Source organism: Tauraco erythrolophus, chromosome 8 (assembly GCF_009769465.1).
Source record: "Tauraco erythrolophus isolate bTauEry1 chromosome 8, bTauEry1.pri, whole genome shotgun sequence".
Classification (NCBI taxonomy): Eukaryota; Metazoa; Chordata; class Aves; order Musophagiformes; family Musophagidae; genus Tauraco; species Tauraco erythrolophus.
The window spans coordinates 32,626,839-32,651,235 of record NC_141472.1 but is presented as its reverse complement, the minus strand read 5'-3'; the positions used below and the strand labels follow the sequence as shown (position 1 = coordinate 32,651,235).

At 43.0% G+C, this 24,397-nt stretch overlaps 1 protein-coding gene across 1 annotated transcript in view; it reads left to right on the top strand.

The window, feature by feature from the left end:
- Positions 1–24,397, top strand: part of ADCY5 (adenylate cyclase 5) — a 228,041-nt gene that overhangs the window by 149,473 nt on the left and 54,171 nt on the right. The window contains exons 4-6 of the mRNA XM_086615250.1: positions 20,115–20,226; positions 20,403–20,530; positions 24,091–24,249. Of these exons, the coding sequence (XP_086471376.1) occupies positions 20,115–20,226; positions 20,403–20,530; positions 24,091–24,249 (399 nt within the window). The remainder of the gene's footprint in view (positions 1–20,114; positions 20,227–20,402; positions 20,531–24,090; positions 24,250–24,397) is intronic.

Genomic DNA, 24,397 nt, shown 5'->3' with positions numbered 1-24,397 from the left:
CCTCTTACAGAAGCTGTAAAACAGACACCTTTTTGGATAGGGATAGATTAACTTCTCTTGTCTTATACTATTTTTATATCCCTCAACAATTGTTACTAATTTGTGCATCTGTTCTTACTGGTTTGTATATAATTTTGACACTGGGTAAATGATGAAGAAGAGGCAAAAGCTGAAACCAATTAGTGGAGAAGAGCTCTCGAGTGGTCTGGTATCCTGTGACTCAAGTTAATGCATTGCTAACTTGAGTCTATGTCCTCCAGTAACTGAAAGTTGTAGTATATTTTTAAACTTATTTTTCATTAATTTTGTTTGATACTAAGTGGTTAAAAAGTTAAGGGAGAACAGGTTACTTCAGAAGCAGAGGTAACAGAAATGAGAAGCAACAGAGGACTGCACAAAACAGCACAGGAGGCAAGGGACCAAGGAGATCAAGTTAATTTCAGCACACACACACACTCCGTTGGTAGGGCATTGGCCTTGTGGGGTGATAGAGATGCTCTTTTTAGAAAATTGAGATTTTTCTGTGTCCATGTGTGTTTCTGTTACACAGAAAGATGCACACAGTTTTAAATGGTGGGAATGAGGATTTGTAAGACCATGTAGGTTCTGAGGAGTTGAAAGTTTACAAATAGTTTTCAGAATTTGGAAAGAAGTGTGTGTGTGATACACTATAAAAAAACCAAACAAAATACAGGAATTTAGATATTAGCTTTCCTGATACCATGGCCAGCTGGAATCTTTGTCTGTGGTTGCTGTATGTGTGTTTGGCGAATATCTGAGACTGTCAAAGACTGTGAGAAATTCTAAGGATGTTCTTGACCAGTAACCATGTGGCTGTTTGAGCCAAACTCCTAAATTAATCCCTTAAATATATAGGAGTATCATCAAGGTTTGAAATCAGCTCCCTCAACTGTAGTTCTACAGAGCTAACCCCCAAGCCCAAAAACCTAGTGCAGTGACCACTTGTGAAACTGAGATCTGTGTGACTATCAGCCAAATATTCTCTCCTAGCCTCCTGTTGCAGAGATCTCCCCAGTAAGTGGCATGCAGAAGGCTGGATGACCATGGCTTTGTTCAGTTGTAAGATCACCTGTAAATGCCTGTTTGTCCCCACCAGTAGCTGTGCAGAGCGTCTGGAAGCACAACTTGCCCTTCCACATGAAGAGGAAGGCTGAGTGTGTGAGGCAGTGGGGAGTTTTTCCAGCAGAGAGATAGTAGTGACAGCTTGTTGATATGCCGTGTCAGCTCATTTGCTTGGGGTTTTTTTTGGTGGTGGTGATTTGAGTGACTTTTTTTAACTTTAAGCGTGACTCTTTGCAGAGTCTGATAATACATTGGCTCCATTTCCTACTTTGTACCAGGACAAACTTCCTTCTTCTGACAGCGGCTTAATTTCTATTATCTCCAAGGCCTGGTAGACCCATACATCAGTGCTGAATGTAGTAGCAAGTTGGAGAGATGCTTTGTAACATTGCGGACCATGAAGGAGATGAGAGACCTGTGTCACGGATCTGATGGGATACTTGTGGGGGGAAAGACAAAAAAAAAACTTGGAAAGCAAGGAGCAAATTTTGTAATTGTTTAGTTCATGACTGGAGGAGAGGAGATGAGAAAATGGAAGACATGCATGCAGTTTTAGGTAGTGGACAGCTATGTGCTATAGCAGTTCTGGTGGAGAGCCTCCAGTCTTGGTATCTTGCACACCAATGCATTGCTGCTTTCCACTATGGCTGTTTCAAAAGAATGAGCTAAGAAAAATCAGTTTGTAGAACAAAGCAAACAAAACTTTGGCTTCTGCTTAGAGAAGCTTGAGCAATTGCAAATCAGGCTTCAACAAAAGCCAAATGCTGATCCATAAAAGTGTAATTATTCTGTTTCATTTGGAACCTTTTGTTCTGGATTGCATTCAAAACTACTGTAAGCCCCTTTGTGAGATTCTTTTTCTTTCCAGAAAAAAAAAAAAAAAAAGGCTTTTGATTTATAGTTCTACTTTGTTTCGATTAAAAAGGAGAAAAAACCCATGTCATCCTTACCTTTCTTCCTTAAGGATCTTCCCTTCTGCAGAATAGTGGCCAGCAGGTCACAGATTAGGATGACAGGTCTAATGTAGAGACAAAGTTGTGTTACAGAATATAAATGGTAAGTGATACTCTGTTTTTAAGATCCAGTACTCTTCGTCATTTACAGCTGCAAACTGAATAAAATTTTGTCACTGACATTGGAAGCAATTACAAATTTCTGGCAAAGCCCAGAAAGCTTGAAATTGCAGATGTGACTTACCTGCTGAGCTTCCTTTTCCTTGGGATTGTGTAATGGTGGAATGAATAAATAAAAAATGATATTGTTATGGTTTAACACAACTTCTCAGAACTTCTCTGAAAGCTTAAAAACAGCTGGGAAAAAAAAAGAGAGAAATTAGTATTAGAGAACAACTGTGCAAAACTAAAGCTGTGTTTAAGGATGAAAGGTGTTGGTTTTGGGGGACCTCTAATTTTGAGAACAGCGTAGGAGGGTGAAAATATTTGTTTATCCACTATGAAATGGCATGTCTGCTGAGAGTCATCCAGGGCTAGATTTTTGTAATGCAGAAGCCCGATATGGACTTCATTAGCATTTATGAGATCAGTGTGTTTCACTTAAATACGTGCATTCACTGGCTTGTTTAAATGTCTTTTGTGTATTCTTTCATCTCTTTTTAGGTTATTTTTCCTGCAGATTCAAGAATCATTTCTAGTGGAGGATCATAAAAGCTGTATTTTGTTGGTCTGTCATGCCCCGCAGCTTTTTACTTTTCCATTATGCATATCAGACACAGCATTTATTGTATTACTAATAACTGAACAAATTCTAAGTCGTCTTGCTGGATAACGGGCACTGCCTAGAAACACCTCGTTGCATTTTTAGTGCCTTACACTCACAAACTCTGTGTAAGTATCCACTGCTACCAGTCGACTCCACAGGAGAGGTTAGGGCAGGAGAATGGAGGGGCTGAGATTGACTTGGTAGCGAGGCTGATGAGAGCTCAGAGATGCTCCCGTTACAGAAACGTCCTAACAACTAGACCAGGAAGGCTCTGCCCTGCCTGCGCTGCAGAGGAGTTGTGCAGAAGGAACAAGCAGGGAGTGTGCACAAACACATGCACTCTTTGTGCTGGGGACTTCTCGTGACTGCTGGCTGTATCTGCAGGGAGAACTGGCGCGACGTTTCAGCGGGGCTGCCGCACTGAACGGGTGTCTGTCTCTGTTCCTCACTAAAATGAAAACCTGGATCAATTTATTCAGTGAGTTGACATTCCAGGTGGCAGAAAGTAAAACACAGAGGTAGTGAAGATCTGAAGAGACACAAGTGATGAGGCGTGCCGTGCTCATCCAGGAGCATAAAGGTTCAACCCACATGCTGGTGTAGGTTATCTGGATTCTGTTTTCCCATGTGCCAGAGGGCGTTTGAGGCCACATCTCCTAGGAGAGTTCCTAACCGAAGAAGGCGTCCTCATTCTCTTTTGTTAACTCTGTTTCATTTTTTTATATAAAAGAATCCAACCCCAGCGCAGTGGCTTGCATCCCACTGTCCCATGTCACAGAGCACGCCATAATCAGCAGGGCAGAGCGGGGTGCTTGCTGTCTCTGCCTCTAATTATTCTGACTATTTTATATGTAATGAGCAGCTGCAGCACAAGGTCCTGAGGGCTCCCCCGTTCCCAGTCCAAAATAGCCTGTTGTCAGAGGAAAAATCAGATCCATGTTTTCTCACTTTTCAGGCAGAGGGTCTTAAGAGACAATTTCCTCTTCTGCCTTCTCACTCCATTTACTTCAACATATCAGGTGTTTGCAAAATCCTAAGGAAACAAGGATGCAAATTTCTGTGTACATTTCTGTTCCTTAAAGACTGCCAGTCTGTTGTGACAGGCCAGTGGTATTTTAGCTGGGAGGAACATGGGCTCCCAACAAAGATTTGGCTACAGTCATGTAGCAGGCAGCGTGAATGTGGTAGGGATGTTCTTAAATGCTGGACACATATCCTTTTTATTGTAGCTGCTGACTTAATCTGAGCCCTGTCTGTATTTGTTAATTAAAAACAAACAAACAAAAACAAACAACACAGCAACAAAAAACCCCAAACCCAGTCAAGTATTCTTGTAAGATGTTGTCACAAGTCTCAAAATGAAGTGATAATTTATCTGCTGGGTTTTCTAGCCTCAGTGGTCTGAAGCAACCAGGAGGGACAGAGGCCAGTGGGATCCTGGGGATGATTTGCTCTTGCCTTTGACTACTGTTAACTGTTTTTCTGGTTCTGCTTGTAAGGATTCTGGTGACTGGCTGTTGTCAGCAGGATTTTTTTTGGTTGCGTAAGGACTGAGAAAACAGTATCTGTCTGACTCTGCCACAATGAATGGCTTTCAAGTTAAGCCGTGGCTGCAGTTATTGTGCTCTAGCTGTGACACTATAAATAAAGTTATTAACAGCAATATGTAAATGGTTTTCTATTTTTGTTCCTTGTATTGTTTGCAAAATCTAGGGCAGTTATTCAGTAAGAATCATCTGCTGTTAAGCACTGAGCCTACCAACATTTGACGCTGTGTGGGCTGCTGCTTTTTTTTTCCCCCTTTCTTTCTTTCTTTGCACTGGCTTTTAGAATCCAGCTCCTTTGCAAGTTTGTTTATTGTGGTATATAAGAAATAGAGTAGCTGTACTAAGCATTTTCAGGCTTCCGGAGAGTGGCTTGATACTGAAGAATAGAGAATCATCTCTTGATATTTGAACTACAGGAGCATTAAAAACAGCTACACAAACATCAAATACCACAGCTGCTACTTGCCTTAGTGTGCATCTTGCAAATTCCAATTTGTTCAAAGATCTTTACGGTTTGTCTTTTGTTTGCGTGCTGTTTCCTTTCGCTCCCCTCTCCATTGCTCTGGGTCTACCTGACAGCCTCGCGCCCAGTTCACGCTGGAAACTTGGACAGTGTTGGTTCGTGCAGTCACAGTACAACCCCTCGAGTGAGAGCACAAATATGTTCTTTTAGAAACACTTTACTACAGCCATGGCTACTCCTGTCTGGAAGAGCAAATTATTCTAATCCAAGGAATCTGTTTGGAAACCTGAATGCATCTGTGCTACAGACAGGAGCTGTGTTGCTGTTAATATACGTGCTCTGTAAGACATTTCACGAGACAGTTTATTGAAACTTCTTCCTGCTCTGCAAGTGAATTTAGCTCTGGCTTCCCTGAATCCCTCACAGGGAAAGTCCCAACCTGTTTGTCCTGTGACTCATTAGCCACAATGTTCTTGCCAGCTATGTTAGGCTTCAGTTGGGCATGTGTCCTCCGTGGCACTTCAATTCTGTTTCATGTGGCTTTGTGAAAGGCCACCGTTAACGTTGGAACACCAGCAAGCTGCGTCTCCAGTTTCACTCCGTGCTTGAAGTAGCGGTTAGTTTTGTGGTATATATAACAGATGAATATACTGAAGTGTTTTGAAGTTGTGACACTCATTGTTCTGAACTGAACTTATTCTTTCAAATGCCAGGCACTTTATTTCTTTTTTTTTTTTTTTTTTTTTAATCTTCAAGCCAAAATTGCTGCTACTGTAGCGGCATACAAAGTAAGCAGAAGTCAGCTAGACTGGTCTTGCATAGATGTAGAAAGATCTGACACAATAACTTTCCTCTTATTTTTATGATCTGAGACATATTACCATAAAACATATTCTAAGTGGTCTCTAAGGTGACTTTCTATGCTGCAGAAAAGATCTGGTTAGACTCTATTGATTTTATAGGTATTAGTTCACTGGTAAACTAATAACTGTTTACAGGAACTTCATTTGGAGATGATATTTGGCGAATATTGAGTGTAGGAAGCAAATGACTTAGCGAAATATCGTAATGCATTAACACAGAAATTAAATTTTCCAATGGAAAATGCAAGAGAAAAGCCATTTCTTTATATGCAGATCTATTATTCTAGTGGTGGAAATTACAGTAATTCTTTTGAAATCAAGTTAAAATTATATGCCTGCTTCATTATGAGAAGAAATCACTGATTGCAAAGATCAGGGGAGATTCAGTGGAAAGTTACAAAGATGCTCATATGCAGTGGGCAGACTTGCCTTACCACACTCCCTGCTCCAGCATCTCAGGAGTAGGTTTTGTGCAGATGTTCCCTGAACTCATAAGGCCAGGATTTACATTCCTGCTTTACCATGGTTTTCCCACATGACCTTGAGCCCCTTTATATACCATACTGCTGTCTGTGCAAAATAGTGGGGTGTTACTTTTCTAGCACTAATGACATTTTAACAGTCACTTAATGCCATTTTGAAGACTTCATATGCTTAAGAAGCGAGAGATGCAATGGTCCATTTTATTTTATAAAGAAAGAAATTTGAGACAGCCAACTAAGTAACTGATCACAGAGTCAAATGATGGGCTGTCAAAGATTAGACTCAAGGTGTCTTGATAGCTAGTATCTTGAGCAGCATAATAAAACAAAAGTGGTGTAAATGTTTTCTGATATTACAGTATATGATCTGAATGCCACTTAAGTAGATTTAACACTGCTTACTGCCTGTGAAATAATGGACATATGCAATGTATTTGGAATTTGAGGTACATTAGGGGCTGAAGGGGTGCAGAGAATTTAATACTTCCTGTTCAAGGATGATCTTTGCATAGAAATACTCATTTAGCGAGCTCACCTATACCGCCTTCTAAGGGGGAGTGTTTTTACTGCTGATATTGATTGTAGAGAATTTCATTATGCTTACATTTTTTCTGCATGGCAGCTGGAGTTTTCTGTTTCCAAAGGGAACAAAAGATAGATCTCAGCTTAAGTGCCATTGATTAATTGTGATGTGATGGTAGATCACATCTTAAAAAAGGAAAAAAAATCCCTTAACATTAAATTGTAGCCCTCGTAAAGTTGGGAGAACTTTGCTCGTGAGCTGAGGATATCTATTCATTACTGGTTCTTATCAGGTAAGGAATATTAATGTGGTGTGCAATAACCAGATAACGAGTTCAATTTCCTGCAGGATTTTTTCCTTTTCATTTAATTCTGAAATTACAGCCAATCTCCCTTCTCACTGAAAACATCATGTGTTTTATTATTAAATTTATCAGGTTTGTTTATTAATTAATAACAAGTTAATCCCTCATCTAATGAGCTGTACCATGTTCTTTCACCAGCCATTTTACCTTTCAGAATAACTAACAGAGGATTATGTCTTCATTTTAAAGTTCTCCACTGACGTTGGATTGATGTTTCTCAGAAAAGTAGCCATGATAAAGTGTGCACAGTTAAGTTTCTCTGTATGCTTTGGGTCCATTTCTTTTTAGTTTCCTCAAAAGCACAACTACTTGATTACGTTTAAAAGTATGAAATGAAGAGACGGTGAGTCAACTCATGTTGACTGTTCCAAAAAGGGTACTAAGACTCATGTTCCTTTTCTTCAGCAATGTTTTCCCAGAAAATGGCCACTTCAGTATTATAGATCTAGTAAGCTCCCAAATACAAATGGTAATTGTGTATACAGAACATCACATCACTTGTCCGTTCCCAGCTCATCTATGAAGCAGTCTGCATATTTTGGTACCTACTCGCCTTGGGAAGACGAGCTAACTATAGGAAAGGTGTAGCTGCTCCTTAATGTTTTAAATTCTGACATTTATATACTAATGTAATGTTTTCATTATGTACTGACTTTCCAGAGGGAAAACCCCAAGTTACCGAAATTGCAGAGTAAATAAATCACAAAAGGACAAGACACTGAGGAAGCTAGTGGAGAGAGTAAGGAAGAAGTAAGGTTAGGTTGAAATGACCGCTGCACGCAGAATTACTGCAATTTTTTGGGTAGGGAGTTCAAAAACATCATTGTTTGACTGAATATCCCTGATACCAGGGAGTAACAGACTGAATGCAATTTCCACAGCTATGAAGAGCTCATTCTTTCACTATCAAAGACAAAGACCTGAGAAATATATAACAGAAAGCTTTCCAAACTTGATTAGGTGCAACTTACTTACTCAATCTCTATCCCATGTGCCTGACCTGGGATATACATGTGAAACTGTTATCTGTTTATGCCAAAATTTATTACTGCGTTGCTTTCTCTGACGATTGATTGCTGGCACACAGCCTCAATGCAACAGGTTATCTTTTGTTTTAATGGTTAAGTTTTTAGTTGTTTCTCTTTCCTGTTGTGCTGCTTCTCTGGCTGCAGTCAGAGACTTTTGCAAGCCATTCTCTCGAGAGGACAGGGAGGAAGAGTGACAGACTCTTACAGCTGTGGCGGTAATGGATAGTCCCTTCTTGCAGAGTTCTCTTAGCTCTATCTTCCTTCTTGTTAGTTTTTGGCAGAATTTTGTCATCAGAGATTGCTCTAATGCCAGAAAACAGACTGCAAGAATGCCCACAGCAAAATGCATGCCTGAAGTTTGAAAACCAGAAAATAACATGGCTTTTCCTTTTAGTTTTATATGCAGTTCTGGATTTCAGACTGTCATAGGATCATAGAATCATAGAATCGATAGGGCTGGAAGGGACCTTCAAAGGTCATCTAGTCCAACCCCCCTACAAGGAACAGGGATATCTCCAACTAGATCAGGTTGCTCAGGGCCACATCCAACCGGGCCTTGAACGTCTCCAGGGATGGAGCATCCACCACCTCTCTGGGCAACCTGTTCCAGTGTTCTACAACTCTCATGGTAAAAAATTTTTTCCTAATATCCAACCTGAATCTACCTCCCTCTATTTTAAAACCATTACCCCTTGTCCTATCACAACTGGCCCTCCTGAACAGCCTCTCCCCATCTTTCTTGTAGGCCCCCTTGAGGTACTGGAAGACCGCTATAAGGTCACCCCGGAGCCTCCTCTTCTCCAGGCTGAACAGCCCCAACTCTTTCAGCCTGTCCTCATAGGAAAGGTGCTCCAGCCCTCTTATCATCCTCGTGGCCCTCCTCTGGACCCTCTCCAACTGGTCCATGTCCTTCTTATGTTGGGGACTCCAGAACTGGACGCAATACTCCAAGTGAGGTCTCACGAGGGCAGAGTAGAGGGGGAGAATCACCTCCCTCGACCTGCTGGCCATGCTCCTCTTGATGCAGCCCAGGACGCGGTTGGCCTTCTGGGCCGCAAGAGCACATTGCCGGCTCATATTGAGCTTCTCGTCCACCAGTACTCCCAAGTCCTTCTCCTCAGGGCTGCTCACGATCCATTCTCCGCCCAGTCTGTATTTGTGCCTGGGATTGCCACGACCCAGATGTAGGACCTTGCACTTGGCCTGGTTAAACTTCATGAGGTTGGTACGGGCCCACCTCTCCAGCCTGTCGAGGTCCCTCTGGATGGCATCCCTCCCTTCCAGCGTGTCGACGGCACCACACAGCTTGGTGTCATCGGCGAACTTGCTGAGGGTGCACTCCATGCCACTGTCCACGTCACCGACAAAGATGTTGAAGAGGGCCGGGCCCAACACGGACCCCTGAGGGATGCCACTCGTGACCGGTCTGCACATGGACATCGAGCTGTTGACCACTACTCTCTGAGTGCGGCCATTGAGCCAATTCCTTATCCACCGAGTGGTCCATCCATCAAACCCATGCCTCTCTAGTTTAGAGAGAAGAATGTCGTGCGGGACAGTGTCAAAAGCTTTGCACAAGTCCAGGTAGATGACATCCGTTGGTCGACCCTTGTCCACCGATGCTGTCACCCCATCATAGAAGGCCACCAAGTTGGTCAGGCACGATCTGCCTTTGGTGAAGCCATGTTGGCTGTCACCCACCACCTCCTTGGTCTCCATGTGCCTTAGCATGGTTCCCAGGAGAATCTGCTCCATGACCTTGCCAGGCACAGAGGTGAGGCTGACCGGCCTGTAGTTGCCCGGGTCCTCCTTGTTCCCCTTTTTAAAAATGGGGGTTATGTTCCCTCTCTTCCAGTCATCGGGGACCTCGCCAGACCGCCACGACTTCTCAAATACAATGGCCAGTGGCTTGGCAACTTCATCCGCCAGTTCCTTCAGGACCCGTGGATGGATCTCATCAGGTCCCATGGACTTGTGCACCTTCAAGTTCCTCAGATGTTCCCGAACCTGCTCTTCAAGTACAGTGGGCGGTGGTTCATCCTCACAGTCCCTGCTAGTTCTTTCCACAGCTTGGGTGGTAAGACAAGAGGCTTTATCAGTGAAGACTGAGGCAAAAAATTCATTGAGTACCTCAGACTTCTCTATGTCCCGGGTGACCAGAGCACCAGTATCCTTCCGGAGGGGGCCTACATTCTCCTTGGACTTCCTTTTGTCCCCTACATACCTATAGAAGCATTTCTTATTGCTTTTTATATCCCTTGCCAAATTCAATTCCTTCAGGGCTTTAGCCTTCCTCACTTGATCCCTGGTCACTCGTACAGCTTCTCTGTATTCCTCCCAGGCTGTCTCTGCTTCCACCCTCTGTAGGCTAACCTCTTCATTTTCAGTTGGTCCAGGAGCTCCTTGCTCATCCACGCAGGCCTCCTGGTCTTTTTGCCCGACTTGTTCTTCATCGGGATGCACCTCTGCTGAGCTTGGAGGAGGTGCTCCTTGAATGTGGACCAACTTTCCTGGGCCCCTCGTCCCTCCAGGGCCACCTCCCACGGCACTTTGCCCATCAAGTCCTTGAAGAGGCCGAAGTCCGCCTTCTTGAAGTCTAGGGTACAGAGCTTGCTGAATGGTTTCCTTGCTGCCCCATGGATCTTGAACTCCACCGTGTCGTGGTCACTGCAGCCAAGGCTGTCCTTAAGTTTCACATCGCTCACCAGTCCCTCCCTGTTGGTGAGCACAAGGTCAAGCATGGCACCCCTCCTTGTCGGCTCCTCTATCACCTGCAGGAGGAAGTTGTCATCCACGCATTCCAGGAACCTCCTGGACTGCCTGTGCCCTGCCGTATTGTCTCTCCAACAGATGTCAGGGTGGTTGAAGTCCCCCATGAGGACCAGGGCTTGTGACCGCGAGGCTGCTCCTATCTGGCTATAAAGCGCCTCATCTGCTCTGTCTTGTGGGACAAATGAATCTGAGTTTTATTTTGGTGTGGGCTGGATCCAGTTCCAGTTTGGACAGACCTGCTGGCTCTTTTGCACTGGTCAGGCAGACCCGGATGGGCCTGGGCTTGCTCAGAGCCAAAGCAAAGACATACAGTCAAGGTCAGCAATACGCATGATTCCTTTGCACCTTTCTGCAAAAGGTCATAAAGGTCATGTATATCCTTCAACTTTTCTTTCCTAAACTTCCTTGGAGTTGGAATAGATCTGGCATCTTTCACACTTTTTTTTTTTTTTTTACCCTGACCAGAATGATTGGAAAAATTTACACATTCCCATCAGTTCCTTCTTACATACATGAAAAAGGTCCAAAATCCCTCCTTCTTAATAGCCAAAAATCTCATTCAGGCCACTTGGATTTCTTTATGTTTGACAGACAGCGAGATCTAATTTTCTTTGTGATGATGGAGTAATAAAATTCCTTCCACTCGTCTCAAAGACATCTATAACGTGCTCCACCTATAGTTTGGCTGGTAGCCACTGCATGTCTATCTTTATTTGTTTTGCCTTCCCCAAATAGTTTTTCTTCCCAAAAGGCTATTTATTACTCCTGTTTCCAGTGAAGAATCAATCTAGTTAAATATAGCCTGCTGAAATAGGAAAATCTTTTAACTCAAGATGTTTAGAGGGAGAGGGTAGCAAATTCTTCATATTTAAAATAAAAAATAACAAGTACTGATGCTGCTTAGCTATAACTAAATTCCAATAACTGGAGTTGCTGCTCATGCTTGTAAACTGCAAACCTAGGAAGGTCATGGAAAAACTGTTCCCTGTATGACTGGTGCAGTCTTCCCCTTCTGGTTGGTGATCTCAGGATCTTAATTTCTTCTCATTTCCTGCATTGACAGTGAAGGACAGACCACAGGCATCGAGATGAGGAGCATTGACCATGATGGAAAGTATGGTGCCATTTTTCTCAGCAGCTCTTGAGTGCCAGCAGTGTCAGACGCTCTCAGCGGGGCATTCCCAGAAGCACATTGCTGAAGCAGACAGAGCTGCAACCGCAAATGCTGAGAGTTTGTGCTGGAGATGTGCATCTCCCAGCTGAGTCCCCCAGGCAATTCTACCCTCCGGTAACGCTCATTTGAAAGCAAACATGGGAAAATCAAGTAAAGGCAGGGTTCTGCAGTTTATATCTTTGCAATGAGTCTTGCTGTCGTCATGCAGTGACTCTGCGGATGGCAGTCTGCACGTTGCCACCAGTGTCTCTGAGAGCCATCTGGTCCCCTGCTTCTTTATCAGTTTTTACTCTGTCACCAGTTTCAGTTGGTATGGTCTTACAGAGCAAACTACTTCTCAAACATGGGATGTGGATTCGTGTACATTTTTGGCTGCTTTGGAAGAGGCACAGGAGGCTTTCTGCCTCTTACTCTAAAGAAAAAGGTGAAAAGGCGCACAGTTTTCTGGGGTTTTGGTTTTGTAGGGGTTTTGTGTGTAATTCCTCCTATTTTGTGTTATACTTCCTCTCTCTAAAGTATTGCTTTGCTCATCACAGCATTTATGTACATACATGTCTCCTCACCCTCTTGAGCAAGTGGGAGCCAGCATGACTAATCTTAAGATGGAGCACTGTTGTGGTGCATGGTGGAGTCCCACTTCCCTAGAAGCAGCTGTGCCAGCTGGTGTGTCACAGAAGTGCTAGGGCTCATTTGAAACAATAGGTGATTTCCAACAGTAAATGGATCTTCTCTGAAATGACCATATAAGTTTAGGAAAGAAAGTGTATCTTTTTACTGTTGGACTTTTTTTTTTTTTCCATGACTGTAAGAAAAGGAAATATTTTAACCTCTGGTCTGTCTGATGTCCTGCTGTTCTGGAGAACATTTTTGTATCGCTAAGGCTAAGACCTTAGCCTGTCGCATAGACATCCCTAGAGAGCAAGGCTGACGTGCTGTTGAGACCTGAATTAGTCTGGAAGTAGCTTGCAGCCTTTGCTGGGCCAGTCACTGGGATGTCAGCACAATGATCTGTGTGGGCCACTTCACCTTCCGTAGGTGTGTTTTGCTGCCCTTGCTCACATTTATTCTGCTTTACCTAGGCGTGCTGCCTGACGGCGGTCACTGTGCCACTGCTATGAACTTGTCCTCAGCTTGGTTTGTTTTGTCCTTTTGTTGTTGCTGCTGTTAAATTCAGGAGGGAAAGAGTATTGTGAGATTGTGTTCTCATTTAGTGTTTCTGGAAGTTTAAATCCTTTTTGTAGAAGAGAGAGCACACAGAGATGTCCTTATCATCCCATCCCCAAGTGACTATAGCCAGGAAAGAGAGACTGGGTGTATCTTGATGCCATGTCTATTCTAGGAACTTCTAGATGAACTTAATACTATGTTTATGCTGCTGGAGCTGGAAAATAACTTCTGGGCTTACAGTGCTGGCGGGGAACTGGCTTTTAAACAGATGTCCAAGTGTGAAAATTGACTCATTTACCAAACTGCTCAAGAGATGCTCCCACCTTGGAGACACTCAAAAGATGTCTGAACATGGTCTTGGGTAACCAGCTCTAGGTGGCCCTGCTTGAGCAAGGGGGTTGGACAAGATGTCCTCCAGAGGTCCCTTCCAATCTCAACCATTCTGTGATTCTGTGAAAGCCTAGTTTGGTGTTAAGGGCTCGACCCAGCCCTTCAACTGAGAGGTTTGTCATCAACACCAATAGTAGTGGATGGTGGTGTAAAATAACAGTAGCACCCAGAGACATTGTCCTTACCAATTAGCCAAGTGAATTCACTGACAAGAGCAGACTTGTCTACAGCAAATGGCTTTCTCTTGTTACACCTTTGCTCGTGAATGCAAATTAATGAGCTTGTATTTAGTGACCAGTGATTATTTTGTTATGGTACATCTTCTCTTGTAGGTAGTGTTCATTGCAGTAAAATACCATGGCTTTGATTCACATGCAGTCAGATGCACTTTGCTGTTTTTGTAAGTCATTAAAGCTCACCGAGTCTGGGGTTTTGTTCTGTTTCCCATGCAGTGCCTGTGGTGCTCAGTTTCCAGTAACACATGGTGTTTATATTCATGACTGGCATTACGGTTGTGATGGTGATAGGGTTTGTGTTTCTTGCCTTGCTTGATTTATGTTGTGACTGGCGTGCGTGGCACGCACATGTCTCGAAATAGAACACGACTGGTTTTTTGTTTTTACGTTAGAAGCACTGATAATTTAATTTAGCATTTTGGATAATCCTGCATTTGCAGGGAAACCTGGCTGTGTCGTGTCCCTTCTTTGATAACTCTGTTAGCTTCAGACATTTAAGGCTGCACTTCAAAATCATTCAAAATGTCTCGTGGGTTTCCCGCTTCCCACCTTGTCCTTAGCTCTTTCCACTCCTTACATTGTTCTTTGCTTTCTGCCAAGATCTCTCCCATTCCCACACTCTTGCTAAGAACCTTCTCCTTTGCCATCCGAAAGATCCTGTGATGCTTCTGCCTCAGAGTATATTAGCAGTGCAGTCACATGAAGGATCACCTGAATCACGGGAGATAGTTTTAAATGACCTGCAGTGGTAGGACCCAAGGTGCAGTGGGATGGACCTGAGCACAAACTGTGAAAGCAGCCCAGGCTGGGCAGACTAACACTGCTGAGCTCTGGGGTGTTGCAGCAAGGCTTCTGCCAGGTTGTGTGTATCTTAACTGTTCTGTGAATGCATTACAGACCAAAAAATGGGAAAGCACTTTGGGAATTTTCTCCTCCTGGCTCTGCATCTTAGCTGCTTCTCTGTCCATTTCGCCTCACTCTGCCTTTGCACCTATGTGAAGCACTGTGCAAAAAGCATCTAGACATCCTGCTCATGGAGGTCTCACAGTCCACAGTGGTGGTGGTGGTGGTTTTGTTAAGGGTCAAGCTTAGGCAGAGGCTGGCATCTCAGTGGCAGCGGCAGCTAGAGCTGTGTGCCCCGCCTGCCCTGTGCTGCCCATCAGCCCTGGCCTCTTGGAATCAGCAGGATTCAAATGCTCCAGTCCATGCATCAGTTTTTCCTGCTCCCCTGCCTGGAGCTTGACCGAGAGCAGGCAGGTATCAGGCTGGTCCGTAAGCAGAGGGGAGGATGGTAGGATCTGGAAGCTACCCAAGCTCCTTTTCATTTTTCTTTCCTGTCAGCATCATGACCCACATAGGGCAACAGGCACAAAACTGAGTTTGCCTTGTACAGCTGTGAAATCTTCAGCCAGTCCTTGCTGGAAATAGGAGATTAGGAAAGTATTCACCTCTACCCTATAACACAATTTGTGGTACTTTTTGACCAAAATTAAACAGAAATAATTTTTTAAAAAAACTTATAAAATGAATGATAATTCCTCTTTTTTTTTGTCTGTCTTTCCCAGAAATAAACTCTTTTTGTCTTTTTTGAGGTCATACCCTGGTTACTGCTGGACAAAACCCAATCAGATGGTAAATCTGAAAGCAGTGACAGAATGGAAAATATATCAAGAGCTTTGAAGCCATTACAACATTTTAATTACATGCTAAACTGTTTTTTCCACAAAGCAGTAGCCTTCCAGATGAAGGGACTGAGACTCAGGGTTGATGGTGGTTGCTGACACCCAGACGGCAGATTGTGTGGTCAATCCCTTCCAGTCAGCTTCAGCTAATAGTACTTCTAAACCATTGCCTTACTTATCTCACGATATTTTATAGCTATAATAATTATTTCATTTGACCTTTTGTTGACCACTGTCATTTACCCCACATTTTGGCACAAGGAAGGCTTATTACTGGCATTGTTCTCCCACCAGCAAGGAAATGCCTATCCCTCTGAAGACTGACAAATAGTTGGCTTGCATTATGCCCTTCATCACAACCATCCATCACCATCATCCTTTAATAAAATCTTTTCATTGCTAAGGCTAGTCTGACATGAAGGACTGGAAGTGTGGAGTGAGGACATAAGGGTAGTGGGGAAGCTGTGTTTAAACTCTAAGGCTCCTAGTCTGGATAAGATGCACTGGCAGGACTGAGAGATGCTCCTGCAACCTCACTGCGTGCGTGTTGTGTGTGTAAGGAGATATAGTGAGCTTTGTTTTTAAAGAAAAACTCTGACTAAACACAGGTGAGGATCATGTGCTGTTCCCCAATGGCTAATGTAAGAGAAATCTACATTTTTCCTAGTTGCTTCTGGGCTGTTGGATATTTTAAAGGGAGAAGGCTGAATTTAAGGGTTACTGGGGCTGATAACAAAAGGAACAGAAGTGGCATGGCACAGCACCATGTACACGGGTCCCCATTCCTCCCTTGCGGGTCATTAGCAGGGTTGGGAGCAATAAACCTGGTTGTTGTCTCTGCTGCTGGAGCTGCAGTGCTAGCAGGAGTGTGTGGAGGGAACAGATTAGGCAGGAGGAGTAAAATGTGATTTAGTGGCTTTCAGAGCTGTCTGTTGAGAGCAGAGTACAGAGAGGCTTCAGGATGGGTTCCTGTTTGCAGAGAGGCTGTTTTCTCTGACAGTCGTGTGCTGTCCTTTCTCCAGTCTCCTGCCACAAATGTGTCTTTCCCCTCTCTGTCTTTAGTTCCCAGATCACTGCTGTGTCCTCTGCCATCTCCCATGTGGCCTTTCCATACCCTGATGAGGTTTTCCATTCCCTGAAGCCCATGTGTCCCAGGCAGTGTCTTCTGACAGCTCAGTGGCATAGCTATTTGGCAGCAGAGCAGGTCACACAGCTATCTGGAGCCTGTGATGGAATATGCTCAGGTGCTGCAACAGGTACATATGTTATTTGGATAGCTGACATGGAAGAGGTGCAAAGGGATGGACCGTGCAGGTAGAGACGTCTATGTTAATCACAAAGTGTGCAAAAACTGAGTTGTGCAAGTTGTAGATGCCCCATCCCTGGAAGTGTTCAAGGCCAGGTTGGATGAGGCTTTGAGCAACCTGTTGTAGTGGAGGGTTTCCCTGCCCATGGCAGGGGGGTTGGAACTCAATGATCTTTGAGGTCCCTTCCAACCCAAGCCATTCTATGATTCTGAGTAAGTTTTCATGTAAAGAGCAAAAGGTATGTGCCAGATGAAGCTTTTCCCCTTATTGCCAAGACTCATGTCCGTGTTCAAGAGTGAGACGAGACTTGAAGCAAACTTCTTTTTCCTTGACTTCCCTCACCAAAATTATAAAACTGGCTTTGCTGAAATGTTTCATGCATCCCTCTTTCTTCAAACAAAACACTCATCCAGAGAAACATCTCATGTAGTAAATGTTAGCCTCCTAACAGAGGTGTCAGACAATGTTAACTATCCAATATTGGTAGTGGCTCACATGCAGAATGCATTTCTGAGTCCCATTGTGCAACCTTTCCAGGTTTTATTCTCATAGTAAACCCTTTCATAGTTGCTTGTAGTTTTCTAGAAGTCAGCCAGAGCTGCATGTGGAGCTGCAACCATGCTGTCCTTGGAAGTGCAAGACAAGGATCAAGATGAAGGAGATAGCTGCTAAATTTGAACAAAGAACAGTTTACTGGTCACCCATAGAAGGTTACAAGTTTGAGAAAATGTTGTAATCAATTAGCTTCAATTTGAAAAGGCGTAAATCTGTGCATAGGTTGGCTCCATAAGTCTCTGCTGATTGCTTCATTTGTCTGGTAGAAAATATTGCCACCATTTAACTTCTAGGAAAGTCTGATCCATTTATCTGGCGTGTTAGTAATGGGGAAGGGCAACCTTCAGTGGTTTATCCATGTTTATTAGGATGCTACAGTAGCACTAATTTTCTGAATCAGGCATGAGGAGGTGACTCAGGGCATCCCCGTGTGGTGTTTTCAGATATATCCATTGCTGTCTGAACATCAGAGTAACAATTGCTCTACCCCTCCTGTTATATATAACACATGGCTGTTACAACACGCACACAAGCAAAGAGTGTGAGCGTGTCCACTAGTGAGGAATTTGTGTAGTGGAGGGTTTCCCTGCCCATGGCAGGGGGCTTGGAACTAGAAGATCTTTGAGATCCCTTCCAACCCAAACTGTTCTATGATTCTATGATTCTGTAATTTGCAATTTGCCCCATGCTAGAAAAGGAACATGCTTGCAACAAGATACACTTTGCTGCTGTCACAAAAACTGGAGACATTTCTTATTTGTGCATTGCATATTAAAACATACTGAAGTTACTTAACCAGCAATATAGTTATCACTAAGATTTCAGTTAATTTCAACTGTATTTCTTTGGGAGGTTTACTTTTATTTGTAAATATGTGAAATCTTGATTTGGTTTTTGTGTATTATCTCAAGTATTTTAAAAATGGCGAAGTATATTTTGATTCAGACATCTCTGCATTCCTCTCTTGCTTTTTTCTTGTACATTTTAGTTTCAGTCTGACTAACAAAGAAATATTTAATGCAATATGTTTGGTTGATGATTTATTTGAGTTGAAATGTAGAAGGAAAATATGAAAAGCATGCCAGAATTGAAATGTGTTTCAAGGTTTTTGAAAAAAAATGCTTGTGAAAATATTTTTCTTGTCTTTGCTTTCCATCTGAAGACATTGCAGGGAATTCCAACTGAAAACAATTTGCTTAAAACATGTTGGAGTTTTATTTTTCAAAGCAGAAACAATTCCAAAGTGCTCGTTGTTTACACTTTTAATTTCTCTTCCTATTCAAGTACAGCTTGATGCAATAATCAACTTCAAAGAAAAAATCCACTACTTGATAAATGTTGCAATATATAGCTTATGAATTTTATATTTCTGTAAATGTATGTGCATATATACATTTTATTTTAGACCTATATAGACATAGTCTGGTACTTGTTTTACTGAACAGTTTTTAATTTAGCATAATGACTGTATTTGATTGCAAATCAATATTTTCAATGTTGTCATTATCAATGAGACAGAATCTTTTACCTGTTTAACAAAAAAAATCTTTGCAGTACAACATTAAAATTGATTAATTGAAATCAAGGAATCATTATTAACACTTGTGATTTGAATAATTGTGCTTTCAAAACAGTCCATATTGCTTTCAGAGGGCTTTCCTGGTCCATGCTGGGCGGATGGGAGCGATTCAGTGTCCCTGTTGCAGTAGCAGAGGTTTGCCTTAGTTGGCAAGGGCTGTACTTGTCATCCTCCTTGCAGCCTTGCTGAGAGGAGCTCCTGAGTGCTGTAGGTGTATATTATTATAGTGTTTCAGGGGCCAAGCCAGATGGAAGGTGTGGTACATATGGGAGGTTTCAGTTCTGTAGTTCTGTAGAAGCTGAGCAAAAAAAAGAAAAAAAAAGCAGTGAGTGAGAAGCATGTACAGCTGGGAGTTGAATAGAGTAAATCAGCGTAGAATTCCTTCTCCGGAGAACGAAGAGCATAAAAGCCCGATGGTAAGTCTTCACCAGGACAGCCGAGTGTGTCAGGGCACGGCCAGCCAGCCCCGCTGCACCCTTCGTCCTGGCAGCGCGCGGTGCCGTGGCGCCTGGCTTTGTGCATTTATTACATTGCCGGAGCGTGTCCGCCAGGCACAGGGCACAGGGCAGGGTGCTGCCAGCCGTGGGGCTGGGGCGCGTCCGTGGAAGCAGACCACCAAAGCGGGGGTGGAAGCTGTGGTAGGCATGTTAAGGTTATTCACTGGAGAGGGACTTTATTTTGTGGCTGCGCTTTGACAGCGGGGGAAGCGGGCAGAGGAGTGTGGCTTTTCTGCAGCAGAGTTAAGACACAGGCGACGTTAATTAGCTGAGAGGTTGAGGAATGTGAACAAAATGGGTAAGTGTTGATTTTATAGCTGGGCTAACTTGGTCATTGTCTAGGAGTGCCTTGTTGTTAATAATGACCGATAGCATTATCATGCCACCACCAGCTCCCAGTGTACTGTAAATTTTCTGGACATGAGGCAGGGGTGGGGGATGAAAGGCTTGTGGAGTTTTCTCGCCCTTTCTAATCTCATAGATGAGGCTGTGCCCCTCAGGGCTTTAAGTGTGATAGAGGCTGTAGCATAAGGTGGCATGAGGGGTGCTCATCATCTTGCTTTTGTAGAGATGGGACACCCCTCCGTGCCTCCCTATCCCTGGACTTCTAGCCTAGAACTTACATAAATATCAACAACATATTTTGTGACACTTTCATATTTTTTTTTCTCTTTTTTCCCAAGCATCCTCTTTGCAGACATAGAGGGTTTCACAAGTCTGGCCTCCCAATGCACTGCTCAGGAGCTGGTCATGACGCTGAACGAGCTCTTTGCCAGATTTGATAAGCTAGCAGCTGTAAGTTTTCTATTATAATTCTGATTTTTTTTTTTTTTCCTGTTGCAAGAATGACATACTGTGCTGGTTCACTGGATTTCTGTAAATATTCACTGCCCTAAAAGGCAAGCTATTGCAAGCATGAATATAAGCTGAATACTTCTCTCCTTTCTTATTATTATTTATTTATCTTTTAGGAGAACCACTGTTTACGTATCAAGATCCTGGGTGATTGCTATTACTGTGTGTCTGGGTTGCCAGAAGCAAGAGCTGACCATGCACACTGCTGTGTTGAAATGGGAATGGATATGATAGAGGCCATCTCGTAAGTACTGTATTCCCTATGGAGAATTTCAGAACAAATAGCCTGTAGATTCTCTTTCCCATTAGATCTTCCTTACATTAGTAGCAAGGTAGCCAAACCAGGGATCTGATGCCAGCAAAAAAGGAAACCAGCTGGAACAAGAAAACAAAATACAGTAAAGGTTTGACAGCAGGACAGACGCTTAAGTCCATTACAGCCACGTGGTTATCAGAGCTCAATCTGCTGATGAGAAAGGCAAAGGTTACTGTAATTACTGGAAGTCTCATTCCCAAAGGAGGATTCCAGTGAACTACAGAAATGGGAAATCAGAGGATTAATAATAACTTTATTACATTTCAGTCACTGTTCACTTATCTGTCTTTAAACGAGCTTTTTACTCACCTTGCAATTCCTCTGCTAAAGTCTGTCTTGTCTAGTTTAACTAATCCTTCTTACTTAAATTAATTATTGAAGAAAACCATAAAGTTGGTCTGGCACAGACTGGGACAGATCCAGGGTGTTTTTTCCTTTATTTCCACTTACTTCCCCGTCTTTATTTTCCCTTCTGAAACCCGTTCTGAAGCTTTGCCTGCTCCTGAGGTCAGACTAGCAATCCAGTGTTTGTCCAGACCATTCCTGTCTGTAGAGAGGAACAAATATGAGACTCATATCTAGTTATATTACTTGGGGGATTGCAGACAATGTTGAATATTGTTTGCATCAGATGAGCTTTCACTGGCGAATTCTTTCTGAATTCAGGGAAGGAAGATTTATTTGGTCATCTGAAGTGTATGCAAGTTTAGGCACAGAGTTCAGTCAGTTTTGAATGGTAACTGAGCTGACCTTAATATCTACATCATCCCTGCTGCACAGACTCTGCTTTTTCCCCTCTTTTCTATTTTTTTATTTTGTGAAAGCATTTTCTAAAGTATCAATGGTACCAACAGAGAAGCATAAGATCTCTGTGCAGTTCTCCTCTCATTCTGTTCAGTAAATTGATGGAGTTTCCACTTCATCTTTATAAAACTAGAGCTACATATTTGCTGAGCTTGATACAATACATCCTTACATTTGAATTTCTGCAAGGACAGGAATACTCACTCACATTTTTCAGCCTCATTTTCATAACACAGATACATAGTTTGAAAAGCAGTGTGTTCACCCAGAAGACCCCATTCAAAGAGCAGTACGCAGCAGCATTCCCTTGCTTTGTATACAGTGAACGCTGTCAGGATTCCTACCTTTACTTACCTGGTTTTAAACTCTATTGCTTTGCATTAGTCTTGTTTCAGAGTTTGTATACAAAACACAAAAGGAGTTGGAAGTAACTAGTTTTCAGTAGACCTTGAAAGGATGCTATTTCTTCCATGTGAAGTACAATTAAGTGGCAGGTGACAATATGTCTTGTCAAACACGAGAAGCAGCAATTCTTAGCCACGAGCCCTACAAAGAAGGTACAGTGTACATTGCCTAGAAGAGTCTCACTTTCTTCAGTAGTTAGCCTGATGAAATCCAGAGACCTTGACACGTTGCTGTGTAATCCCCCCCAAGGCTGAGTAACACCAGGATGTCTAGACTTCATTGATTAACTGCAACCCACCTTACCTTCAAATAAACATGGAGTTGAAGTGCACTCAATGTTTGTTTACAAATAGCTCTTCAGCAGCCTTTAAAACTTGTTTCCCACTTTATGCATGATGAACGCATTTAACAATCTTAATCTCTTAATAAGTCTGGAAGGTGACTCTGTTCTCACTACCCCTGCTTCCCCTTTCTCCAGCCCCTGCCACGTCCTCCTCCCCAAAGGATCAACATAAGAGGTTTCACAATTAATGTAACCAATAGGTAGTGAACATTTGATTGCAGCCTTCACCAACACTGGGCCCTGCCCACAGGCTGATTTCATCTGTGTGCAATAACAGCAGGGAGTGTGATCCCAGATCAGAAAGACGGAATTATTTTCAATGTACTGCTGGTATAAATGAAAGAAAAAAATAGAAAGGTAACAAAGTGTATTTCAATTGTCTATAAAGGATAACCAAACTCATTTTTTTACTGCAAAGTTTGGAGAAAATCACCTTCTTATCAATGACTGTACTGGGAGAAGTCCCCTGGTCTTGTGTCAGTAATGTGACTTGGTAGAGGGTGCATTAGGATTTGTAGCACTTGTGCAGCATGTTCTTCCTCCCTCCCTGGTGCTGTACCCACACTGCAGCTGCTGTTGTCATTGGAAGGATTCTGACTGCAGCTGCATTGTCATTACCCTGGTTCCTGATGCTTTCCCAAGTGTTGTGGTTGGAGCTCTTTCAGTTCATAAGCCTGTGGCACCTTACCCATATGCAGCTTCTCTTCCCTGCTAGAGAATCTCTGCTGCTTGTTAATAAAAATAATGAATGTCACTCAGGGAGTAGACAGTGAAATGTAAGTTAGGGGTTGTAAGAGGGTGGGAGCTGTTTCAACAAGAAATCATCTTGAACGGTCTTTTAAGGGGCATATTACACTGTGATGAGTGAGCTAGAGTCCAGAATTGGTCTATCTTTAATCATTCATTTTCATTAATAACTAAAGCATAAGTATTAGATCTGTCTTGATATTAGGAAGTTAGGAGGACTTACCTGTCCAGAGGATGTTATCTAGAAAGGACTAGAACCTGAAAACCAAAGAGGTTGAAATCTGGTAAGTATAAAGTACAACTTCATGCTGCAAGTAGCTAACTCAAAGAAAAGGACTGTGCTATGTGATGTAGGTGAATTGACTTATGAAACATGGACATTCTGGGAATGATGTGATCAGCAATAACGAGAAGCAAAGTTGTTCTGATGGCTTCGTCAAGACTTTCCCCTACCCGTACTCCTAAATATATTTTCCATGTGAACAGCTCTTGAAGTTAACTTTTGCCCTAAAAGGACAAAACCCACAAAGTATTCCAGCAGTCATTTTGGGATTAAGCAGAGCATCCAAAACCTCATTAAAATCAGCGCTTAAGTATTTGTAGCTGCCTGTTTGGAGTGACTGCAATAGATGTGGTTCTCTGGTTTTGCCGCTGTGACTGCAGCTGTAAGCCCTGTTCAAGCTTTCCAACTGCAGTGGGGTATTTCACACACATATCATATTTCATCTGTGGAAGAGCTGATGCTTGGTGCCATACAGACAAATTAAGATCTCTGAAATCATTTCCTTTTTCTCTTTGCAACATGCTATTACTCTTAATGAGGCTGAGTGCTGGCAGGTTGTGTCCAGCTTTGGTATGGAAATCAGAGACCAGCACTTTATTCCTTTTACTGCCCCAAAGATATTTTTTTAATGACTTCTCGATGTGAGCATGGGTTCAGAGTACATGGATTTACTCCAAGGGCTCCACTTTCTAATTAGTGCTCTGCTTGGCCATCCAGGCCATCCAAGAGCAGTACAGCCAGTCTGGTTTTGTTTTGTTGCCCTATTGTCGTGAATGAGTGGCACCGTGTGTATGTGTGAATAATTTATGGATCATTATGGATTTTTCTGTTCTGGGTGCAAGTTGTGCCGCCAACTACAACCATGCAGTTCTTAGCAATGTCCTTTTTTCCCATATCTCTTTTCAGATTAGTCCGGGAGGTGACAGGAGTAAATGTCAATATGAGGGTTGGAATCCACAGCGGGAGAGTTCACTGCGGGGTCTTGGGCCTTAGGAAGTGGCAGTTTGATGTGTGGTCCAATGACGTTACACTAGCCAACCACATGGAAGCAGGAGGCAAAGCTGGGTAAGTTGCTTCATCAAAGCTGTCGTGTTAATCTGTGTGTCGTTTTGTGCCTAACCTGTCACAGTGAGGTGGGGAAATGGGAGACAGAGCTTCAGAGAGTCTGTATGTCTGCTGTAAAATGAACCATGGGTGTAGTGGTTTAGGCACG